Source organism: Cyprinodon tularosa, unplaced genomic scaffold (genome assembly GCF_016077235.1).
Source record: "Cyprinodon tularosa strain WSP-4 unplaced genomic scaffold, ASM1607723v1 ctg531, whole genome shotgun sequence".
NCBI lineage: Eukaryota > Metazoa > Chordata > Actinopteri > Cyprinodontiformes > Cyprinodontidae > Cyprinodon > Cyprinodon tularosa.
The window spans coordinates 769769-793110 of NW_024039265.1; the positions used below are offsets into that span (position 1 = coordinate 769769).

At 39.2% G+C, this 23342-nt stretch overlaps 1 protein-coding gene across 1 annotated transcript in view; it reads left to right on the forward strand.

Annotated features, from left to right (window-relative positions):
• dnah10 (dynein axonemal heavy chain 10) overlaps positions 1-21000 on the forward strand; it is a 75698-nt gene extending 54698 nt beyond the window's left edge. Inside the window, exons 61-78 of the mRNA XM_038304315.1 lie at positions 7242-7389; positions 10227-10506; positions 10600-10829; positions 10913-11186; positions 11281-11385; positions 11483-11637; positions 12216-12370; positions 13867-14047; positions 14134-14334; positions 15754-15963; positions 16040-16135; positions 16217-16388; positions 16478-16609; positions 16753-16964; positions 17057-17224; positions 19692-19872; positions 19945-20090; positions 20179-21000. Of these exons, the coding sequence (XP_038160243.1) occupies positions 7242-7389; positions 10227-10506; positions 10600-10829; positions 10913-11186; positions 11281-11385; positions 11483-11637; positions 12216-12370; positions 13867-14047; positions 14134-14334; positions 15754-15963; positions 16040-16135; positions 16217-16388; positions 16478-16609; positions 16753-16964; positions 17057-17224; positions 19692-19872; positions 19945-20090; positions 20179-20325 (3193 nt within the window). The 3' untranslated portion in view covers positions 20326-21000. The remainder of the gene's footprint in view (positions 1-7241; positions 7390-10226; positions 10507-10599; positions 10830-10912; positions 11187-11280; positions 11386-11482; positions 11638-12215; positions 12371-13866; positions 14048-14133; positions 14335-15753; positions 15964-16039; positions 16136-16216; positions 16389-16477; positions 16610-16752; positions 16965-17056; positions 17225-19691; positions 19873-19944; positions 20091-20178) is intronic.
• The last annotated feature ends 2342 nt before the right edge of the window (positions 21001-23342 follow it).

Here is a 23342-nt window from a genome sequence, read left to right on the forward strand (position 1 = left end):
AGACCCAGCTGCAGAAAGAAATTAAAGGGGGGGCATTCCATTTTTTGGGGGGGGGCACACTTTTTCAGTAAAGATTTGATTTACTTCAAGCTTAGCACTAGCTTTGTGACCATTCATTTAGTAAAAGAAATTTCAAATCTTTATAAAAACATTTATTAAAATAATTTTAAAATCTTTTAAGAATAATTTGCTGAATTAGAAATCAGCATTTGTTTGATTCTTAGTGTTAGAAAAAAATGTGTCCTGACAGGTTTTCTGAACCATGTTCTAATGTCTCCCCCAGCTGCTGGTAGAAACAAGATTTTTTTTACAATCATTCAGAAACTGGATACTTGTTATATCTGTATTTTGTTTAAAAAGATTTATTGGGGGGCCACATGCCGAAGGCATGGCCCACCTACTACTATTGCACATATTTATTCCGCGTATTATTATTCAAGCTTATAGTTCTCCTCGCCACCGAAACTTCGGCGCGTAACTAGTCCCGCACGGTTTGTCGGATCGGGCCCAAAGTTGGCACACGCGTCCCGACCAATGGGGTGATGTGTGCTTGTATAAAACTTTCTCATTAGTCCGAAGGTTTGCGAATTATTAGCGAAAATGTCGCAAAAAAAATCCCATAGGAAATGAATGGGGAGAGGTAAAAAAAAGCATAAAAAACAGCGCTTCACTGTGTCGGCATACATTCACGTAGAAAAACAGTTTAAAGCTCAGTTTCTAGATAAATCCTTCGTCTGCATAAAACTGAAGACGGCATGTTGATAACTGCTACGGTTTTTGTATAATCAGACTTCAAGCGCCACAAAGTTTTAGCAAAATCCTGCCTGCTAGAGTGGAGCAACTGAAAAACTAGAGTGTGAGGCAGCCGTTTTTTTAAGACCAAAAAACATTTTAAAATCGCCCTCACGGCCACATATTTATAGCTAGAGTCACCATTTTTGGTCCGTTTGTAGACTGAAATCTCTGGACCCACACAATGTCCCCACACTAGAGTGGAGCAACTGAAAAACTAGAAAATTTCTAAAGAAATTTTGAGGGGGGCCACCTACTGCCCGTCTGGGTAACTGGGCCAATACGGCCCTGGCAAGTGACGTCGGGGCTCCCCAGACCAACTGCTTACGCCTTTGAGGGCTGCTGAGGGAAGGAAAGAGGGCCAAGTCATGGGCAAAGAGAGCTGTGTGCCACTTGTGCTGAAATCTGGGAAATAGACATGCACAGCATATGATGCACAGGGGTAATATGGGTTGTCCATATTGAACCGCAGTGGGTAAAGCGCAGTTGGCGGGCTCTGCCCGCCTGCTAGGAGCCCTTGCAGCAATGAAAAAAATCACCAATGGCGGGCTCCGCCCGCCTGCTATGAGCCATTGCAGTGATGAAATCACCATTGGCGGGCCTCGCCCGCCTTCTAAGAGCCATTGCAGTGATGAAATCACCAATGGCGGGCTCCACCCGCATGCTCAGAGCCATTGCAGTGATGAAATTACAAATGGCTATGAGCAATATGCCAGAATGTATGAGTGTGTATAAGGAAGAGGCTTTTATTCTGTAGAGTCCCTGTAGTGTTATTTTGAAAGTCTATCATGGATGTGCATCAAAAGATGGGTCATGCCCAGCAGTGATATAGAATCCATTTCCAAATGTTAAATCACTGGTTTTCCATGTTATTAGGTGAATAGCTGCTGTATTAAAGAGTAAATGGGAGACTTTTATTGTGAAATTTGCTCTGGGGTGTGTTTTGAAAAGGTCACTAGAGTCTAATAAAAACAACCTGGAAGAGTTTGGGTCATAATGTTGAGCCATTTGCATCAATTATTGCATTAGTATAATCTAGAGGCTTTTATTTTGTAGGGTCCCTGGAGTCTTATTTTGAAAGTCCAACAGAGTTGTGTTTAGAGAAAATGTTCAGATCCAGCAATGATAGTTCATGACTTTCCAATCGTTAAATCACTCTTTTTTTCCATGTTATTAGGGCAGTAGATGAAGATGAAATGGGAGGCTTTTATTTTGAAATTTGCCTTAGGGTGTGTTATAAACAGTCTCCTAGAGTCTATTCTCTAAAATGGGGTTGAGTTTGGGTCATAATGTTGAGCCATATAGGGCAATAAATATATGTAAAAAATATAGAGGCTTTTATTTTGTAGGGTCCCTGGAGTCTTATTTTGAAAGTCTATCAGTGTTGAGTGGCAAGTGAAGTGTCATGGACAGCAGTCATATAGTATCCATTTCCCAATGTTAAATCAGTGCTTTCACCCTCCATTAGATTAATATGTGCTGTTTAAAACAGCAGAGGTAAAATCTGTTTGAAGCACGGTTACCTTGACAACGCTTAACGAGCCTGTCTGTGACAGAGAGAAAAGCGCAGCACTATCGTTCCTTCGCTCTCAGGCTTTTTTAAATAGGAGGAACAGCTCCGAACAAACGACTGCTTAGCAAAAACCGTATGAGTTATTCAAAAAATTTCTTCACCGTGAGCATCAGCAATCCTTCGACTCCAACTATGCCAACTTTGGTGTATGTGTGTCATTCAGAACAATATTTATGACGAGTTTAAAACACATAATGTCATTCGTTTTTCTCCCCTCTTCTGCTCCAAAACCAATGAAAAACGGCTCTGATTTTGATCGACTTTAGGTCGGTCTGGAGGGTTTTTAAGGAAAAGTATTAATCCTACCATAATTCCGAAGACATTGTGTGAGTCCAGAGCTTTCAGCCTACAAACTGACCAAAAATGGTGACTCTAGCTATAAATATGTGGCCGTGAGGCAAGAACAAAATGTTTTATCTTAAAAAAACGACAGCCTGCTTCACTCTGCCTGCTGCAGAAGCTAACTGTCAGCTAGCTTCCAGGTGCTTACCCTCCAAACAAACGACTGCTGAGCAAAAACCGTAAAAGGTATTTGAAAAATTCTTTCAGTGAAAGAAACATCTATCCTTCTTTCTCTTTCCATTCAGGTTGTAGATGACCTACAGCCATGAAAGTTACTCCAATTGAAGACAAGATATAGCTGTCGCTTAGATAAAAATAATTTTTCAGATACCTTTTACGGTTTTTACTCAGCAGTCGTTTGTTCGGAGGGGTGCTTTAGCAGCTTAAAGATGAGTGACAGTGTGATGCTGCAGTTAAAACAAAGGGAGGAGCAGGTGGGGTCAGCCATTTTGTTTGTGCTTCGTTTTGGGTTGTGAAAGACCTACAAACATGAAAGTTAACCCAGTCTGAGACAAAGGATAGATGTTGCTTTCACTGAAAGAATTTTTCAAATACCTTTTACGGTTTTTGCTCAGCAGTCGTTTGTTTGGAGGGGGAGCACCTGGAAGCTAGCTGACAGTTAGCTTCTGCATCAGCCTGCCTCAGTGCAGCTGCTGACATCTTAGTGTGAGGCGGCCGTTTTTTTAAGTTAAAACATTTTGTTCTTGCCTCACGGCCACATATTTGGAGCTACAGTCACCATTTTTGGTCAGTTTGTAGGCTGAAACCTCTGGACTCACACAATGTCTTCCGAATTACGGTAGGATTAATACTTTTCCTTAAAAACCCTCCAGACCGACCTAAAGTCGATGAGAATCAGAGCATTTTTCCATTGGTTTTGGAGCAGAAGAGGGGAGAAAAACGAACATGATTATGTGTTTTCAACTCGTCATAAATATTGTTGTGAATGACACACATACACCAAAGTTGGCATAGTTGGAGTCGAAGGATTGCTGATGCTCACGGTGAAGAAATTTTTTCAATAACTCATACGGTTTTTGCTCAGCAGTCGTTTGTTCGGAGCTGTTCCTCCCATTCAAAAAAGCCTGAGAGCGAAGGAACGATAGTGCTGCGCTTTTCTCTCTGTCACTGACAGGCTCGTTAAGCGTTGTCAAGGTAACCGTGCTTCAAAGAGATTTTACCTCTGCTGTTTTAAACAGCACATATTAATCTAATGGAGGGTGAAAGCACTGATTTAACATTGGGAAATGGATACTATATGACTGCTGTCCATGACACTTCCCTTGCCACTCAACACTGATAGACTTTCAAAATAAGACTCCAGGGACCCTACAAAATAAAAGCCTCTATATTTTTTACATATATTTATTGCCCTATATGGCTCAACATTATGACCCAAACTCAACCCCATTTTAGACAATAGACTCTAGGAGACTGTTTAAAACACACCCTAAGGCAAATTTCAAAATAAAAGCCTCCCATTTCATCTTCATCTACTGCCCTAATAACATGGAAAAAAGAGTGATTTAATGATTGGAAAGTCATCAACTATCATTGCTGGGTCTGAACATTTTCTCTAAACACAACTCTGTTGGACTTTCAAAATAAGACTCCAGGGACCCTACAAAATAAAAGCCTCTAGATTATACTAATGCAATAATTGATGCAAATGGCTCAACATTATGACCCAAACTCTTCCAGGTTGTTTTTATTAGACTCTAGTGACCTTTTCAAAACACACCCCAGAGCAAATTTCACAATAAAAGTCTCCCATTTACTCTGTAATACAGCAGCTATTCACCTAATAACATGGAAAACCAGTGATTTATGTGGAAATGGATTCTATATCACTGCTGGGCATGACCCATCTTTTGATGCACATCCATGATAGACTTTCAAAATAAGACTACAGGGACTCTACGGAATAAAAGCCTCTTCCTTATACACACTCATACATTCTGGCATATTGCTCATAGCCATTAGTAATTTCATCACTGCAATGGCTCTGAGCATGCGGGTGGAGCCCGCCATTGGTGATTTCATCACTGCAATGGCTCTTAGAAGGCGGGCGAGGCCCGCCAATGGTGATTTCATCACTGCAATGGTTGTTCAATATGGACAACCCATATTACCCTTGTGCATCATATGCTGTGCACGTCTATTTCCCAGATTTCAGCACAAGTGGCACACAGCTCTCTTTGCCCATGACTTGGCCCTCTTTCCTTCCCTCAGCAGCCCTCAAAGGCGTAAGCAGTTGGTCTGGGGAGCCCCGACGTCACTTGCCAGGGCCGTATTGGCCCAGTTACCCAGACGGGCAGTAGGTGGCCCCCCTCAAAATTTCTTTAGAAATTTTCTAGTTGAACATTGTTATTGATAAAATTTTAGGTACAATTAGGTCAAGATTAAATAGTCAAAGATCCACAAAATATAAAAAAATAAACAATAGTGTAGTGCTGTGGCCATTCAAATAACTCAAAAGTTAACTCCTAGTTTGAATCAGAGTCTTTCAAAGTGAACTATTTAGAAATCTGAGTGCAGTATTGACTGCGGGTTATAAAGTCTGACCTCATAAAACACAGTAAGGTGTAACTTTGAGCTTAAATCATTCAGTCAGAGGCATTATTCAGGTTTAAATGTTCTGTGCTCATTTCATTTTTTTTTTTTTTTAAGAGACACAAATTACCCTGCAGGAGAAAGAGAAAGCATGCAATATATAATATTTACACTGGGAAACAAACAGCATTAAGACTTTCATATACCTTATTAGCCCTTTTTAGATGAGCTTTGCACTGAAATAGGTTTGCTTTAGGAAATGTAAAGCTGATGTATTTGCTAACCTTTTCTGTGTAAATTCAAGCTGGACCCAGTCCAGGCACATAGATCACAAATATGCTGCAATGACTATATTGCACCTGAAACTCTATTGTCATCATTTGATTTATTTAAAAATAAACTGATTGGAAAAGCGTTTTTTACTTCAGTGCTGACTGTCTTGCTTACATTTCCTGCAGAAACTGCTCCCTGGCCACTCTCATTTGCTCTGTTTTCAGTACTTGTCCCTTTATTGCTTTGAAAATAAACCTGAATATCCATACCGACGCGCACTGGCTGGTGACCAGATGGATTTAAAGCATGTGCGAATGTTAAGTATGTTTTACTCAGTGTCCCGCAACTCCCGCCCGCTCTGTTGTTTGATTGGATGTTATATTTAGTCGTCGGTTTGATTAGTTGAATTGTATGATTGACAGAATGAGAGAGGAATAATAGAAAGCTGGCTACGCTGAGTTAAAGGAAAAAAAAAAAAAAGACGGCTGCCAGTCCAGGGCGGGCACGGGCGCCTCCGTGGGCGGGCACGGCCCCACAATGCCCGCCCATGCCGCCGGGTCTGATTACAATCACCTTCTCGATCACCCTATGATGGTGATACAGTCTGGAGGAGAACTGAACTGTGAACCCCTTTTCATAACAAAAACTGCCAGTAGCTGTAAGTTAGAAACGCGTTCAGCCGTCGTCTGGAACACGTCAAATACATTGACATGCGTTACGTGTAAGTTATAAACATACTCATAACTTTTGGATAAGCTAGACGCCACTTCTTATGAGTTACTTTCACTTAATGCAGGGGTCTTCAACCCCTTTTTCCAGGCCTAGGACCCCAAGACTGATGGCGAGATGGAGCGGGGACCCCCTAATTATATATATTGTGTGAAATAGTGTTCTATCAAACTGGTCCTATAGTCATTCTATTACAGATGGTGTCATGTAAGGAATGTAATTCCTACTTGGGATTATGAAAGTATTTCTGATTCTGATTCCTGGTTGATGGGACAGGTGTTGTGAATGAAACGGTGCCCAACTTGAAAGAGCTCCTGTGTGTCACTGAATGTGAGCATTGATGACTGAAAGACATCTTCTGCCTCCATTTGAATTCATGTTAATGTGCATTTGAAGACATTTCAATTGGTGGAAAAAACTGCAGGGGGAAATATAAAAAATAAAAAAGTCTAATCAACCAAAACCTTTGCGACCCCTATGCAGTACCTCTGTGGAGCCCCTAGGGGTCACAGACCCCCTGTTGAAGACCTCTGACTTAACGTATTTCAACGATCAAATAACTTACCTGTAACATATACATACGCAGGGTATGTCGACGTGTGCCATGTGTTTCAGTGTGCTTCAACATACTTCAGCGTGCTCATAACTTATAAAACACGTACCAATAACTTATCCAACGTATGCCAGCATTTTGCCAGATTTTTCATATGTCAGGCATAAGCTAGTCTAATACAAGGTGTGACAAGGGCTTTAAGCAAACTCTGTCGCAGGGATGTGACGTCATGGGGGAGTTGCTCCTGCTTACATCATCGATATTTGATCCTCAACATGAGAAATGAGTAATTGTAAAGATATTATAATTTTTCTCAAAAAAAGATGTTTAAAAACATGACAAAAAATACATTTTAGATTAATTTTTGGTTCTTTTACATACAATACTGATTATGAAAGTACTTACTGTGTATTTGATCTGCAACAGATGGGGCTCTGAGGGGTTGCCCCCCGATGAGCTGTCTGTACAGAACGGAATCCTGACAACCAAAGGAAGTCGCTTTGCACTGTGTATTGATCCTCAGCAGCAGGCATACAACTGGATTAAAAAGAAAGAAAAAACCAACAATCTCACGGTAAAAATGTGCCTAATAAAACAACTTCTTTCTCATGTTTTTTTTAACTTGCTGCTTTTTATATATAATAGAAAGGATTTTTTCTATGTAGGATGACAAGGGCCATGATTCAGTAAAGAATTACATAATGAAATAATTTTTGTACACATAATTGATTAATCAAAATTTGACTACAGGACGTATTTAATAATATACAATTGATTATGCGGACCTCTGTTGAATAGCATGATTTTATTTTATGATGTAAATGTAATTATTTAATAATTTAATAAATTACTTCATATTCCTACATGTAAGCAGACCATGAATTAATGTAAACTGTCACACATCTATCAAAGTCAGCGAGGCGGGACTACCGCCAGTTTATCAAATCGTGATGTCCGATTGGATGTTCCTAACCGAGCAAAGCATGAAGAAGCATGAACATGAAGTTTTCGAGAGGATGCTTATTCTCTTATCCAATAGGCTTCCTCAGTTCTAACTGGTGGTGGAAGACAGGCCAAACGTCTTCTAGAAAACTAAACTTTTCAAGCTGGATGACTGAGAATCCTCCCAAATATCTAACTAAGCAAAATAAGACAACTTCTTCCTGATTTTCTTTTTCACAAAATCTAAAATGTGCTGCGAGTCATATAAGCAAACTGTGTGAGCAAATCCAGCCTCTATATTGCTAGTTTGGTCTGAAATACACTATATTGCCAAAAGTATTTGCTCACCTGCCTTGACTCACATATGAGCTTAAGTGACATCCCGTTCCTAATCCATAGGGTTCAATATGACGTCGGTCCACCCTTTGCAGCTAGAACAGCTTCAACTCTTCTGGGAAGGCTGTCCACAAGGTTTAGGAGTGTGTTTATGGGAATTTTTGACCATTCTTCCAGAAGCGCATTTGTGAGGTCGCACACTGATGTTGGACGAGAAGGCCTGGCTCTCAGTCTCCGCTCTAATTCATCCCAAAGGTGTTCTATCGGGTTGAGGTCAGGACTCTGTGCAGGCCAGTCAAGTTCATCCACACCAGACTCTGTCATCCATGTCTTTTGGACCTTGCTTTGTGCACTGGTGCACAGTCATGTTGGAAGAGGAAGGGGCCAGCTCCAAACTGTTCCCACAAAGTTGGGAGCATGGAATTGTCCAAAATGTCTTGGTATGCTGAAGCATTCAGAGTTCCTTTCACTGGAACTAAGGGGCCAAGCCCAGCTCCTGAAAAACAACCCCACACCATAATCCCCCCTCCACCAAACTTTACACTTGGCACAATGCAGTCAGACAAGTACCGTTCTCCTGGCAACCGCCAAACCCAGACCCGTCCATCAGATTGCCAGATGGAGAAGCGCGATTCGTCACTCCAGAGAACGCGTCTCCACTGCTCTAGAGTCCAGTGGCGGCGTGCTTTACACCACCGCATCCGACGCTTTGCATTGCACTTGGTGATGTATGGCTTGGATGCAGCTGCTCGACCATGGAAACCCATTCCATGAAGCTCTCTGCGCACTGTTCTTGAGCTAATCTGAAGGCCACATGAAGTTTGGAGGTCTGTAGTGATTGACTCTGCAGAAAGTTGGCGACCTCTTCGCACTATGCGCGTCAGCATCCGCTGACCCCGCTCCGTCAGTTTACGTGGCCTACCACTTCGTGGCTGAGTTGCTGTCGTTCCCAAACACTTCCATTTTCTTATAATACAGCTGACAGTTGACTGTGGAATATTTAGGAGCGAGGAAATTTCACGACTGGATTTGTTGCACAGGTGGCATCCTATCACAGTTCCACGCTGGAATTCACTGAGCTCCTGAGAGCGACCCATTCTTTCACAAATGTTTGTAAAAACAGTCTGCATGCCTAGGTGCTTGAATTTATACACCTGTGGCCATGGAAGTGATTGGAACACCTGATTCCAATAATTTGGATGGGTGAGCAAATACTTTTGGCAATATAGTGTATATCCAATGACCTTATGAATGAGCTGTGGTGGGAGCTACCAGAAACCTCAGTAGAATGAAGGTTAGCCCCGCCCACTGACTAACGCCTGCTCACATTTTCTCATGAACATTTTAGACACCAAACCATGAAATGAGCGGCTGGAGCTGCTCACCCAATTTGCAATATTTAAATAGCAACATGCATTAGAAATGTATTTACAAGCTTTTTAGCTGAATGTTTACAATAGGGTAAAAGAATACCATGAAGAACTTGTCTTATCTGGCTTAGTAAGAAACAGCCAATCAGACGTCTGGGTTTCTATGGAAACGGATGTTGTCCTTTGTCTTTGTTTGATGTGACAGTTTAAATTAATTTGTTGTGAGCTTCAGCGCAAGAGTATGACATGATTAATGAAATAATTATATTCTCTTAAAATAAAATCTATTAATTGAACATAGATGCATATAATTCATTATGTGTATTAAATAGATTATGTATTTATTTCCAGTTTTAATAAATTAACACTTTTAATACTTAATTCATTAGGCATTTATTTATTTTTCCAGCACTTGTCACCCTCCATGTTTTCGAGTACTCATTTTTCAATCTTTATTAGGGCAGTTGTAAATATTTTTTTCTTCCACTCTGTATGTATTTTAATGTTTTAACAAGAAAACTACTTTCTAAAGAAACACATTCAATGTAATGATTGCATTTTGGACATATATATAGCAGAAAATCACTGTTTTTCCTACATTTTCTAAATTTTATATAACATGGACATGAAAACCTTTTCCAGACCGTCAGCTAGTACAACCAATTAATGGTTAGGAGGGTCTCCTGGTTCAGGGCTCAGGTTAAAGTAATAAATGTAACGTTTGAAGTTTAGTCCTAACAAATGTAAACATCTTTCCCAACAGATTTCATCTTTCAACGATCCAGAGTTCCTGGAACAGCTTGAGATGGCCATCAAGTTTGGCTATCCGTTCCTTTTCCAGGATGTGGATGAATACATCGACCCAGTAATTGAAAATGTTCTAGAAAAGAATCTGAGAGGAACTGAGGGCAGACATGTCATTATGCTCGGTGACAAGGAGGTGGATTATGATCCTAACTTCAGACTTTATCTCAACACCAAGCTGGCTAACCCTAAATACACTCCAACAGTGTTTGGGAAAGCCACAGTCATTAATTACAGCGGTATGATCCACACCAGGACACCTCTGCTTGTTATCTGATCTTATTCAAAACAAGGTTTGCCTGTGTAAATGTTTATGTGAATGTTCCACACAGTAACGCTTAAATGTCTGGAAGATCAGCTATTGAGCGTCATCGTGGGCTTGGAGAAAAGAGACACAGAAGAGCAACATGAGCGTTTAATCCAAGAGACCAGTGCGAATAAGAAGCTGCTGAAAGATCTTGGAGATTTATTGCTTATAGAGCTGGCCAATTCTACAGGCAACATTTTGGACAACACAGATCTCATTAAAACTCTGGAGAAAACAAAGCTGAAAGCCACTGAGGTTAGACTTGTTAAGGTTTGCTGCTTTTATGTTATTAAATAATGCATTCATGAGTTGTTAACCTTTAAATCTGTATTCACCAGGTATTTGAGACGCTCCAGTTGGCTCAGAAGACATTAGAGCATATAGATCAACTCAGAGACAGTTACAGACCTGCTGCAAAACGCGGCGCCATCCTTTTCTTTGTACTGACAGACATGGCTCTGGTCAACAGCATGTACCAATACTCACTTGCATCCTACTTGAAAGTGTTTGAAATGTCTATAAAAAGTGCTCCGTCTGAATCGGTTCTACACGAAAGGATTCAAAACATCATCAACACTCTGACATACGATGTTTACAACTATGGCTGTACAGGTAAAAGAGCTGGGTTAGATTAGTTTTAGACATTTGGAATTCTTATGGTGTAAAGTTTATGTTGTAGATTTCTTAATCCTTTAAATGTCCACAGGGCTGTTTCAGAGACACAAGCTGCTTTTTTCATTTAACATGGCGGTGAAGGTTGAACAGGGAGAGGGAAGAGCTCCCCAACAGGAGCTTGAATTTTTTATAAAAGGTCATTTATGTAGAAAAACCTTGTGTATATATATTGTCTATAAACATACTCGGTCCTCACATTTTTATTTCTTCTTTTCCCTATTAAATGGCTAAAGGTAATCTATCTCTGGAAAAAAGCAGCAAAAAGAAGCCATGTGATTGGCTTCCTGACCAGGGCTGGGAGGATGTGGTCAAACTTTCCGAGATCTTTCCTGATCAGTTTGGCTCTCTTCCTGATGACATTCATAAAAATTCCTCAGACTGGAAATCTGTAAGTGATCAAATACTGTGGAGTGAATCAGTGCAAGCAAAGAGCAAGCTTTGTAAATAGACATTTACAAAACAATCATGTTATATGATTTTTTTTCTATATTTTTTGTAGTTTATTTTACAAGTTTTTTTCTTCCTATTTTTTTTTTTTACAGATATTTTTTTTATACGGATGACATTCTCTTCACTTCAGGCCCAATACAAACCGAAATACCGTCTCTCTTCTCTCATGAGGACGGCCCGCCCCCAGAAGTGAAGAGAATAGGATCTCTAAAACAAAATGTATAACGAATAGTTTCTAAAACTCATCCTGAAGAAAAGGAGGAGAAAAGTTTATGATATAAAAAAAATATAGTTGCAAAAATAATTAACAAAACTAGAAAAAAGATCAGGGAATACAGCAAAGTTATTCATAAAGTGTTTTTTATTTTATCTCTAGATTACATTTTTTTTTTTTCAAATTTCCCATTTTTAACAATAAATTCAACAATAAAGGAACAAAATTCATTCCATATGTAACAGGAATCAATGTAATCAGGTAACAGTAAGTTTGAGATTTTTATGTTTTTCCCCCCTTAGTGGTATGATTTGGACGCACCAGAACAGGCTCCATTTCCCAATGAATACAAACAAAACCTTTCGGCCTTCCAGACCCTGCTGTTACTGCGCTGCTTCCGTGTGGACAGACTCTTCAGGGCTGTGGCTGACTACATCACTGTGACCATGGGAGAGAAGTGAGACTCTTTATAAAGTGCAATGAATCCCAGTACCAAACAACAGTTTGCATCCATTCAGGCTGCTGCCCTTTAAAACATGGGAGGCTCAATGGTGTTTATTAGACCCTATTGTTACATTTTGCATTAAAAAACGTTGAAACACATAACTATAGCGGGTGAAAATACTCAAATAATAATCTCCAGAAACCACTTCACAAAATGAATGATCACTTTTCTCTCTCGACTCAATAATGAAAACCTTTTCACTGTCCGTTAGTGTGTCAGTTTCAGGACCTTCCCCTGCTCTATAGACCCCCTAAGACGTTTAGCCTCAATGGAAGTGACATTTTGAGATGTTATCCAATCAGGGCTCTTCTTTCTCGCTCCTGACCGAGGCCCAAACCTCAACAGGGATTTCTCATTGAGGCTGACCGGCAGCGTCCTGCTGCTTCAGAGAGGAGGGAAGATCATGACCGAGAACGGAATAAACAGCTGATTAATGCGCAACATATTCATGAAATCAGGCATTTTTAGAGCATAGTAATAAAGGTTTAATGACTTAATTTATTAAGTTTGACAATGCATATTTTACCAATAATTTTACGAAATTACAGTAGAGATTTAGCTTTCCTAAAGTTTTATATATATATATATATATACATATATATATATATATATATATACATATATATTAGGGATGCACGATATTGGGATTTTGGCCGATATGCCGATATTTTAAAACTCATGTAGCCGATAACCGATATCGATAACGATGTTAAAGCTGGACAAAAATAAGTAGTCATTGAAAATAGCAGTTTTGGTATCCATTTCTGATACTCTGAAAAATAATATACTCAAATATATTTTCATATGCTGATATCAAATTGATTTTTAAAAACGCGGTATCGATCTATTTTACTTTCAGAAGATCGTGAAATTTCATCGTTCTGTTACAAACAAACAGCATATGAAGATATTTTAATGTATCAATATTTTTTCCCTCGTCTTTAGAAGTTTTTAAGTCTGTCAAAAAGAAGTTTTTGAGGAAGAAGAAGAAGTAGTATTTTTTTTTTAGACTTTAGAAACTCAGAAGCTGATCAAATATCGGATTAAATATCGGTGGGGTGGCCGATGTCCGATATTCAGTTTTAAGGCCGATACAGGCCGATACCGATAGGGGGCCGATTATATCGTGCATCCCTAATATATATTTATATATATATATATATATATATATATATATATATATATATATATATATATATATATATATATATAGAAAAGAAGTAATTGGGTCTCCTACCAAAGACTAATGTATGTAAATGTCTGATCAGATATGTACAACAATAATAGCAAGGTTTCAGGCACAGCTGTGCAACTGGATATATCTAATGTATATACATTTATAATATTTTATTATAGGATAGAGCTTAAATTGACCAATATAGGCTGAAATAGTTGATTAGTTGTTTATTCCAACAGAAAACTCAGGTCTCTGTGTTTTTTTTGCTTAGGTTTGTGCAGCCCCCTGTGATCAACCTTTCTTCAATTTACAAACACAGCACAGCTTTGTCTCCCACCGTTTTCATCTTGAGCCCTGGCACTGACCCAGCCAGTGATCTCATGAAACTGGCAGAGGCATCAGGCTTTACAGACAGGTTCAAGATCCTTGCAATGGGCCAAGGGCAAAATAAGGTACTGAACATGCTCTGCTGTATATGCTAGCAGTTCTTCCCCTGAAAGGAAAACCTTTGGTTCACTGTTTTGTTTTTATCATGAAGGTGTCACTAGATCTGTTAAAAAGGTCAGTCATTCAAGGTCATTGGCTGATGCTGCAGAACTGCCACTTACTGGTGAAGTGGTTAAAAGAACTGGAGAAGACATTGGAACAAATCAATGATGCCAACCCCGACTTCCGCTTATGGATCACAACCAATCCCATCAAGGAGTTCCCTGTTGGCATTCTACAAAACTCTCTGAAGGTGAAACACATTTCCTAATCTTCTGAGATGCTGTTTTTTCTCCATTCCTTCTTGATCCCATCAGTGAATAAGTCTATAAGACTGATTTACATATTTTAACTTTATGTAATGACATCATTAAGGCAGCAGAGATAAATTAAATGTAACTATCGAGTAGTCTTCTAAAAATATCTGTTTCTTTACACTAATAATAATTTGCAAAACTTTCTATAGCTCTCTGCTAATGTACTCAGACTATTTGGACCTTTTTTATGTTTTGTTATCTCATCACCCTCATTATAACTAATAGAGTTTTAGAGATAGAGCTGAAGTAAAATTATTTAATCACTTGAAAATAGAAGCATTTATTTTTTAATTAGCATCCATCAAACCTATTTTTCCCACCTTTACAGTTGCGGGACCCTTTGGTGCGTCTCTAGTAGATTTTCTACATCTACAGACCTCCTCACTTTTTCAAGCAGGATAGCTTAAACTTGGTCATGTTGGATGGATTTTGTTTGTAATCATTTGTCATCCAAAGGTCAGATGTAAAGCAACCATAGATGCCAGGTGAAAGACATTTGGCAATCAGTAAAGAAGCCTGCTTGCTTTTAAATTAGATTTGATCATACTTAAAGTCGTAGGGAAGTCATATTTAAATTTAAATCATTCTGACTTAAACATATATGTAAATGTACTCTTTATCACACCATATTGTCCAGAAATGTAGAAAATTTCTATAAAAAAAAAAAAATCCCGTCTTAAAATCTGTTTAGTTTTTTCGTTTTCTTCTGCAGGCCAGTTAGTTATACGTCAGCCTGAACACCTAAATTCAGCCAATCATATATCAACGGTCATCTGTCAATCAAATTTTTTCAGCCATAGCATCTTGATTCATATGTCGCAACTAATATACGCAACGGTTGAAATAAGAAATAAGAATCATTTACACTACCATTGAGTTACGTCCCAATGTTCAGTCGGATGGACGTCTGTGTCTTCAGCAGGCGTAGAGCTAACAGAACTGGCAGCGTTGCGAGGCAAGGGCTCAAACATGGACGGCTGTAAGCCTTCTACACCAAACCAAGCTTCTGCCGCCCTGGCATCCTCTTCCATAACATCTTCCTCCCCACTTTCCTCCTCTAAATAAAAAATGTATGACGGAGGAGACTCATCCACGACCTCCGACACTAAACTCTCCTCCTCTTGCATGTTTCCTCTGTCCATAGCGTTCCTTGACAGTGTCGTTTCTAAGTCACCAGTTTAGTGCTACTTGGTCCCAATGGAATTTCCCATTCTTCACAAACTTCACAAGTGAAATAATGTGAATGTTTTTGGACGTGGATCCCCTCTAAAAGAGTATTTTTCTATGTAGCTATAAGAAAATCACGTTCACAAACAATTTCTAGACATGTAAATCCTTTTTGACGTTGTTTGTAGGTAGTGACGGAGCCCCCCAGCGGTCTCAAGCTCAACATGAAGGCCACGTACTCCAAAATCTCGCCTAAAACCTTGGAGGCATGTCCACACCCTATGTTCAAAAGCTTAGTGTATGTGCTGGCCTTTTTCCATGCCGTGGTGCAGGAGAGAAGAAAGTATGGAAAGACTGGCTGGAATGTCCCCTATGACTTCAGCGAGTCAGAGTTCTTTGTAAGTGGTGCAACTCTTAATTTACAGAAGTGCAAAACACTTCTAAGCTTTGTGTTGATATAGCTCTCCTTAACAGGTTTGTATGGAGATCCTGAACACCTACCTGACTAAAGCATACAGGCAAAAAGATGGTAATATCCCATGGGAAGGCCTGAAATATCTCATTGGAGAGGTAAGGCTGTGGTATGAGCTCTTCTGTGTTCTTCCTTGTATGGTTTCAGATGCTACAAACGAAATTTGTACCTCTCACTAGGTGATGTATGGCGGGCGAGTTATAGATAGTTTCGATCGCAGGATCCTGACTGTCTACATGGAAGAATACTTTGGGGATTTCCTCTTCCATACCTTTCAGAAGTTCCACTTCTTCAGAAACAAAGATGCAGTTTACAAAATACCTCCGCCTGGGCCAAAGGCAGCATATGTTGGTGAGCTCCTGCCTCAGCTCTCTGAAGTAAGACAGAAAACAGCTCAGTGTTTGCCTGCACTCACGGCTTTAACCTGCTTTGTCTTACAGCTGAGATTAATAGCATGCCGCTGGTAAACACGCCAGAGGTTTTGGGTCTTCATTCCAATGTAGAGATAGAATATAACACCCTGGCAGTGAAAGAGATGTGGGCTCATCTGATAGACCTTCAACCTTGGACTGGTATGATGTGTTTCTCTACTGGAATTTCACAGACCACTACTACCAAAAACCATTTTGTTGATGTATACCCTGTATGAGAACTTCTTCACTTTCAAAAAACTAAGATTGGAGGAATTTTTGTGTGCTTTATTTCCCCTTTAAAGGTGAATCTAGTGGAAACCTTACGAGGGAAGAGCAGATAAGCCAGGTGGCCCAGGACATCCAGAGCAAACTTCCTGAGCTGTTTGACATAGAAGTGATTCATAAAAAGTTTGGCACCGATGTGTCTCCGACCTCAGTGGTCCTCCTTCAGGAGCTCGAACGCTTTAACAAACTGGTGGCTTGCATGCAGCAGTCTTTGGCTGAGTTGCAAAGGGTGAGGCTGGGGACATTAGAAACATGCATGCATCTTGTCTTTGGCCTTTTAGTCCATCTCTAGAGCATTCAGGTGTGTCTTGTTTTCTTTAGGCCTTAGTTGGTGAGGTGGGAATGAGCAGTGAGCTGGAGGATGTGGCTCAGGCCCTTTTTAACGGCCACATTCCTGCCATTTGGAAGAAGCTGGCACCTGAGACTCTGAAGTCCCTTGGAAACTGGATGAGCCACTTCAAGAGGCGTCATGAGCAGTATAACTACTGGGTAAACATGGTCAAAAAGACACCTTGATTTTGGAAAGTATGCAATAATAGTACAAACAAAGGACTACTATATACATTTTGACCGAGGCAATAGGCTGATTTGAGATCTACTGAATAATTTTTCATGCCCATATGCAATAATTGGCCCGGATTGATGCTTTGTGCTGTCTGCTCACCTTAGGGTTGGATGATGTAGTCAAAATTATGTAGTCAGTTTCAGTCGATACGATATAACTTAGATGTCAATCTAAATAATCAATTTAAAAATATTCCAATATAACATTTTAGAAATTATTCTTAAAACTAACTATTTATATTTGGGTCTAGAAGCTCAACAGAATAAATAAATAAAAAATACCAGGTGATTTTCTTTCTCTTCTCATGTCCAGGGGATCTTTTTGTCTCTGATTCCTTTTTTTTATATCTTTCATATGTTTGAGAAGACAAATACATCAAAGCCTCCAAGCTACACTGTGTAATATTTGCAGAGGTTTATTTAAAGAAGTATGTTGCTTATTGTCATTGATGAACTGAAAGTCGCTGCCTTAGAATTTGCTAAATATAATTACATAGTATGGGTTTTGCATTTATGGAGGCAGACATATTTGCCCTACAGAGCTGGATAACTAGTGACAGTACAGATCAGCATTACACTCAAACTGGACTGCAGCAGGTTAGGCCTATATACAATCTATATCTTACACAGACTCTCTATGTAAGCTATCATTATCATCAGTTGACAAGATCTGTGATGTGAACGTTGCAGAAGCCATGATGGCCTCCGTATGGTTGGATGGGGAGAAGCGCTGGGGGAGCGGTTCATGTCACTCCAGTCTCACTGAAAATTACACTTTAAAGGAAAAGTCCATTCATATTCAGAATTCAAACTTCTGAAAGTACTTTAATATGAAATTATTCCATCCTGTTCAATAAATGATCAGTGTTTTTAATTCAGAGTCATTTTCATGTGAATGTGCTTTACTGGAGACATCCATATTTGTCAAAGAACACTACTGCCACCTACTGGTTACTGACATCACGGTGCGGTATCAGCTGTTGATCAAATCCCAGTGCTGTATCTGGTGTTTGTCACAACGCGCTATTATCCAAGTCATCTTGAAAACATTCTTCCAAATGTTGGCTACATATTACGTGTTTTTTCTCTGGCCAGAAGTTCGATGGCAAATCCTCCCTCTTCAAGTTGGCAATCCAACAACGAACCCGTCCGTGGAGGATCAGGAATCAGAAAAGTTAAATGACTTAAGATTTTTTTTCCACTTTTCCCCAATGTATTCCAACATCCAACTGCCATGCACGTGGGTATTGTCAGTTTCACTATAGCTCTGGTGAATTTCAATGGTGAAGTCCTCTGGAAATCTTCAATAATTGTTGTTGATTGCAGATGTGTCTAGTAGTTCCCATTGATTTTGCTTGTAAAGCGGGGAGAATAGCGCTAGGCTTACCGCACCGTGGCGTCACTGCTGGAAGATGGCAGGAGGGAGGGGTTACTATATGTGGGCAAAGATGGCCGCTCCCAGACTCAGTGATCACACCAAATATTATTTTTTTTATATTTTTACTGATTAACTCTAAATTCATTAAATCACCTCGATCATATTAGTTTTAGGTATAAATAATGATCCTTTGGGTATTCCTTGCTGCCTGGACTTCTGCTTTAAAGACTGCTCACCAATGTACTTAATTATCCAATCAACGTCCAACTAGCTCTGAAAATATTTCGACATCCATCCTTTCATAAACCCTCATTGGCACTTTAGGCAGCATTTTACAAGTTCTTTTCTTTATTAAATCACCAGTTTAAGATTTTTCCTCTGCTTTCTGTCATGGAGCAGCTTTCCTGCTCCATGACATGACGGATGTTGTCCTGTTTAATGAAATGTTGCGTTCATTTGCACTTTCTTTAGTCAAACAACAGAGATCCCAGCCCTTTTTTACATGGGCGCAGTGAATTTTTCCAACTCTAATAAAGCTTCCTTGTGCAAACCAAACCTTAATCACAACAAGGATGAGCTCAGTTAAAACCAAATGAATCAATTTAGACATCCAGTAATTTCATAGAGCAGGGATGACAAGCTTGTTCCCTCCTCTTCACTCAGCTCTTCTAATCTGACTGTAACTTTTAAGATGCCCGACCAGCTGCTGCTTATGAGCTGCATGACAACAATTAAACATTTGGAGCCACACTGCAGCACACACTAAACATGTGAGAACACCGTCCAGGATGTTTTTCTTTAGATGGGAAGAAGGTCATTTCAGACATCTGGAAGTAAAAGTCATTTTCTCTAGTATTATATTCAAGATGTCTGAAATGTTCATTTTAGGTAGAAAAAAACTAATTTCAAATATTAGAAATACATCTTAAGTCAAGCTAACAAATGCCCAAACAGCCCATTGAAATGTTTTCAGAAATTCAATTCTCACTTGTACCATTTAAATACATTTTTCAGGTGAATGAGGGTGAGCCAAAAGTCATGTGGCTATCAGGACTTCATGTCCCAGAGTCTTATCTGACCGCCCTGGTTCAAGCTGCCTGCAGGACAAACGGCTGGCCTCTGGATCTTTCTACGTTATACACAGAAGTGACCCAGTATCACAGTGAGGATGAAATCACAGCCAGGCCCAAACAAGGTAATACGAGTCTTAGGGTTTTTTTGTTCTTTTGTTTTTAATTCTAATTACTAAAGGTGTCATTGGCTGCAGGCTGCTTTGTGTCTGGCCTGTACCTGGAGGGAGCAGACTGGGACATGGAGAACAACTGTCTAATGAGAAGTAAACCGAAGGTCTTGGTGGTTGAACTGCCCATTCTGAGAATCATCCCCATCGAGACACGCCGTCTTAGGTTACAGGTCTGCATAAAAGCCTCTATATACTTTCTTCCCATATGATTTGTACATTTTTTCTTTCTGTGTATCATTGTATGTCTTTTCCCCACAGAATACATTGAGGACACCAGTGTACACAACATCGATGCGGAGGAATGCAATGGGTGTGGGACTGGTGTTTGAAGCAGACCTGTTTACTACGCTGCACCACTCCCACTGGGTTCTGCAGGGAGTCTGTTTGTGTCTCAACACTGAGTGAAGATTTACTTAAAAAACTAATCTGCTTTTATTCATGATGTTAGTTAGTTTTTATCACTTTTAAGCACTTTTCTTTTGGGGGGTTTTATCTTATAAATCCAAATTAATTTTCTTGTAAAGCAGCTGTATTTTGTGTTTTTGTTTCTGTGTTATTAATTTTAATAAAGTGCACAGGGAGTTTGTTATTTAAATATGAGTGTAAATAAGCTTCCAGCAAAGTTTCCATCTGTTCTCCAGTAAACAGTTAGATTTTAACATTATAAATGAGCAGGAACACTGTGGCACTTTAAAACATCACTTGTTAAACAGAGACCTGTAGCTTTTGTGAAATCATGATTATATCAGGAATCTTTCTTATTGAAAACTCATACTAATACTTTAACATTATTCATATTCAATTTACAATATTCCATCATGCTGCTAAACTTCCCAATGGTCTAAATTTTACATTAAGACTTAAAAAAGTTACTTCCTTCTTGCTGCTGCAGATTTTGTAAGTATTCTTCACAGGTTTCGTCCTGCGCAAATATTTCCTCATTCCTAACAGTAGATGGAGGCACCACTATTTAAATTTCTCAGGTTTCATTTGGCCCAACATTAGCATCCTGCAAAATTGAGCCCGGAACAAATTCATCTCCTGCTTCTTATACCCCATGAGTCCCTGTGTTGCATCAGGTGGATGGTAACCCCTTGAACCCTACGGACCCACCGGCGGGTCCAGCTGCTACATGACCTCGTAATTTTACCAAACCCCCAGTATTGATGTAAAAAACATATTTGGCAGAGTTTGTTGACATTTATGGATAAATGTGCCAAAATGGCCTCTCCGCCTAAGAAATTTCTCACTAATACCATTCTAAAATAAATATGATTCATCTGATTGAGTCCACATTTTGTATATTTTTACACAAAATTTAGATTTGAAAGTCTGTACTACTTTTTTGTGCTATAAATAATATTTTGGTAGTGTTTTGCAATGTTTATTTCAAAGAAAATTTTGGCGAGGTTCAAAAAATGCAAAATATTTTGTATTTTGTCCCTAATATTTCAGGCAGGGTCAAAGCTACAATGGTGCTGACACCAGAAAACTATTCTATGACATCTTACCTTTACAGACGTACCAAAAGTTTCTTCTTAAATCTAATAGCTTTGAGGCTATAAGTTATTTACTTTTGTGTGTTTTTGTCAGGCAGAAATTTATTTATACCCCCTTAGGGTGTAAGAGGTTAGCTGTTCATGTCAGAAACTGACACGCCATCCATGCTCTGACCTTCGTGCCTCTATGCCTCAGGATTACAGATAGCTCTCCTCTATTAGTCCGGCTTCAGGATGTGTCTTTATCCTCTGTATCATCCAAAGACAAGAAGACTGCCCTCATTAGATTGCCTCTCTACACACAGTGTAACCCACCATGTGAAGGAAGCCCTTCTACTCCATCTAATCTGGCTAACAGATTAACAATACACAGGATTAATAAAAAGGAACCTAACATTTGAGAAAGTGTTTAAAGCCATTCTAAAATAACTTTCAGTTTTGGTTAATTTTGGCTCCACCCAGTGGACAGAATCTGTATTGTTTGAAGAAAGGCATCATTTCCCACAAAGAGCAGCGCATGGCATGGTAGAATCCTGATCTCCCAGTCACCTACAGTGGGACTGAACTACATTTCTTTTTCTGGTGGCTATGTGAAAGAAAATAATCTAAGTCTAATCTATCACTCTAAGTCTGGCTAAACAATGTCATATGACATATTTACCTTTGGTTTTTTAGTGTTCTGCCAACCCCTCCTCCAACACACCTTCCAAGATCCACAGAAAGTCAAAATATTAAAATACAGGTTCAATACCTAAATGCAGTCCAAACCTCTGAATGTCGGCCATTGACCTGCATATATTCAGGAAAAGACTTCAAGACTTAAAATCTAAACAACTGTCTAGTGGAGCTACATGCTCGCCCAGGAAGAAGAAATTCGATTCTCAGAGTAATAATAAAAAGAAGCTGGTTTTGCTGATAGAAAACTTTTTTACCAATTTAATTCATACACTGAACTCAACTGCATGTATGATTGGATTCCACTGCTCTTCTCTTTAAAACGAAGCATGTTTTTCTACCATAATCCGTCTGTTATCAACATTCCTTACAATAGACAGACCCAGATTGTAAATCTCCTCGGACTAGTTTTTAAATAAAATCAATAAAAAAGCAATATCTGAAGACAACTGTATTAATCGTTTACCTTTATTGTTTATTTATTTCTGAAGTATTCATTCTGGTTCTAATATCACTGCTTTAGATCATTGCTTTAGTCGTCTACAGTGATTATCACTGCCACCTACAACAGAACATGCTAATGTACATTTACTGTATAATGTTACTCATGGACCATCACAGAAAAGGAGCAAATAAAACATTAACCAAAACTTTCCATAATAAAAAGACTCACCTTCCCAATAAACAGTGAGCAGTTCCTGATCACAAGAGCTGAGAAACTTTACATTTTGGTATATTTAGCTGGATCCCTCATGCAAATGGTGTTAATGGGGCGACAGTGGTGTAAAATAAAAGTTTAATCCTGGAACTGGAGTGTTGAGGATATTTAAGGCTACAATGACTAGAAACATTGAATTGCTGAATATAATATTTGAGTATAAATTTCATAAGTGTTCCACTTTTCTGTATAAAGCATATCCAAACTAAATAATGAACAAAAAGTGAATATATAGTGTTAAAATCTATTATTAGTTTATTATTACTACTAACAAACTCCTGCAGCTAAAAAAAGTCTAAGAGGAAAACACTGAACTCTTGTGATTCTATGAGCAATGACCTTAATCCTATTGAGCATCTTTAAAAGGCAGAAACATGGCGTCTGGAAAGGCTCCCTTCAAACCTGAGACAACTGGAGCAGTTTGCTGATGAGGAGTGGAACCAAAGAACCTGCTGTGAGGAGCAGAAGTCTCACTGACAGTTACAGGAACAGTTTGATTGACTGAAAAGGTTGGGCAACTAAATATTAAG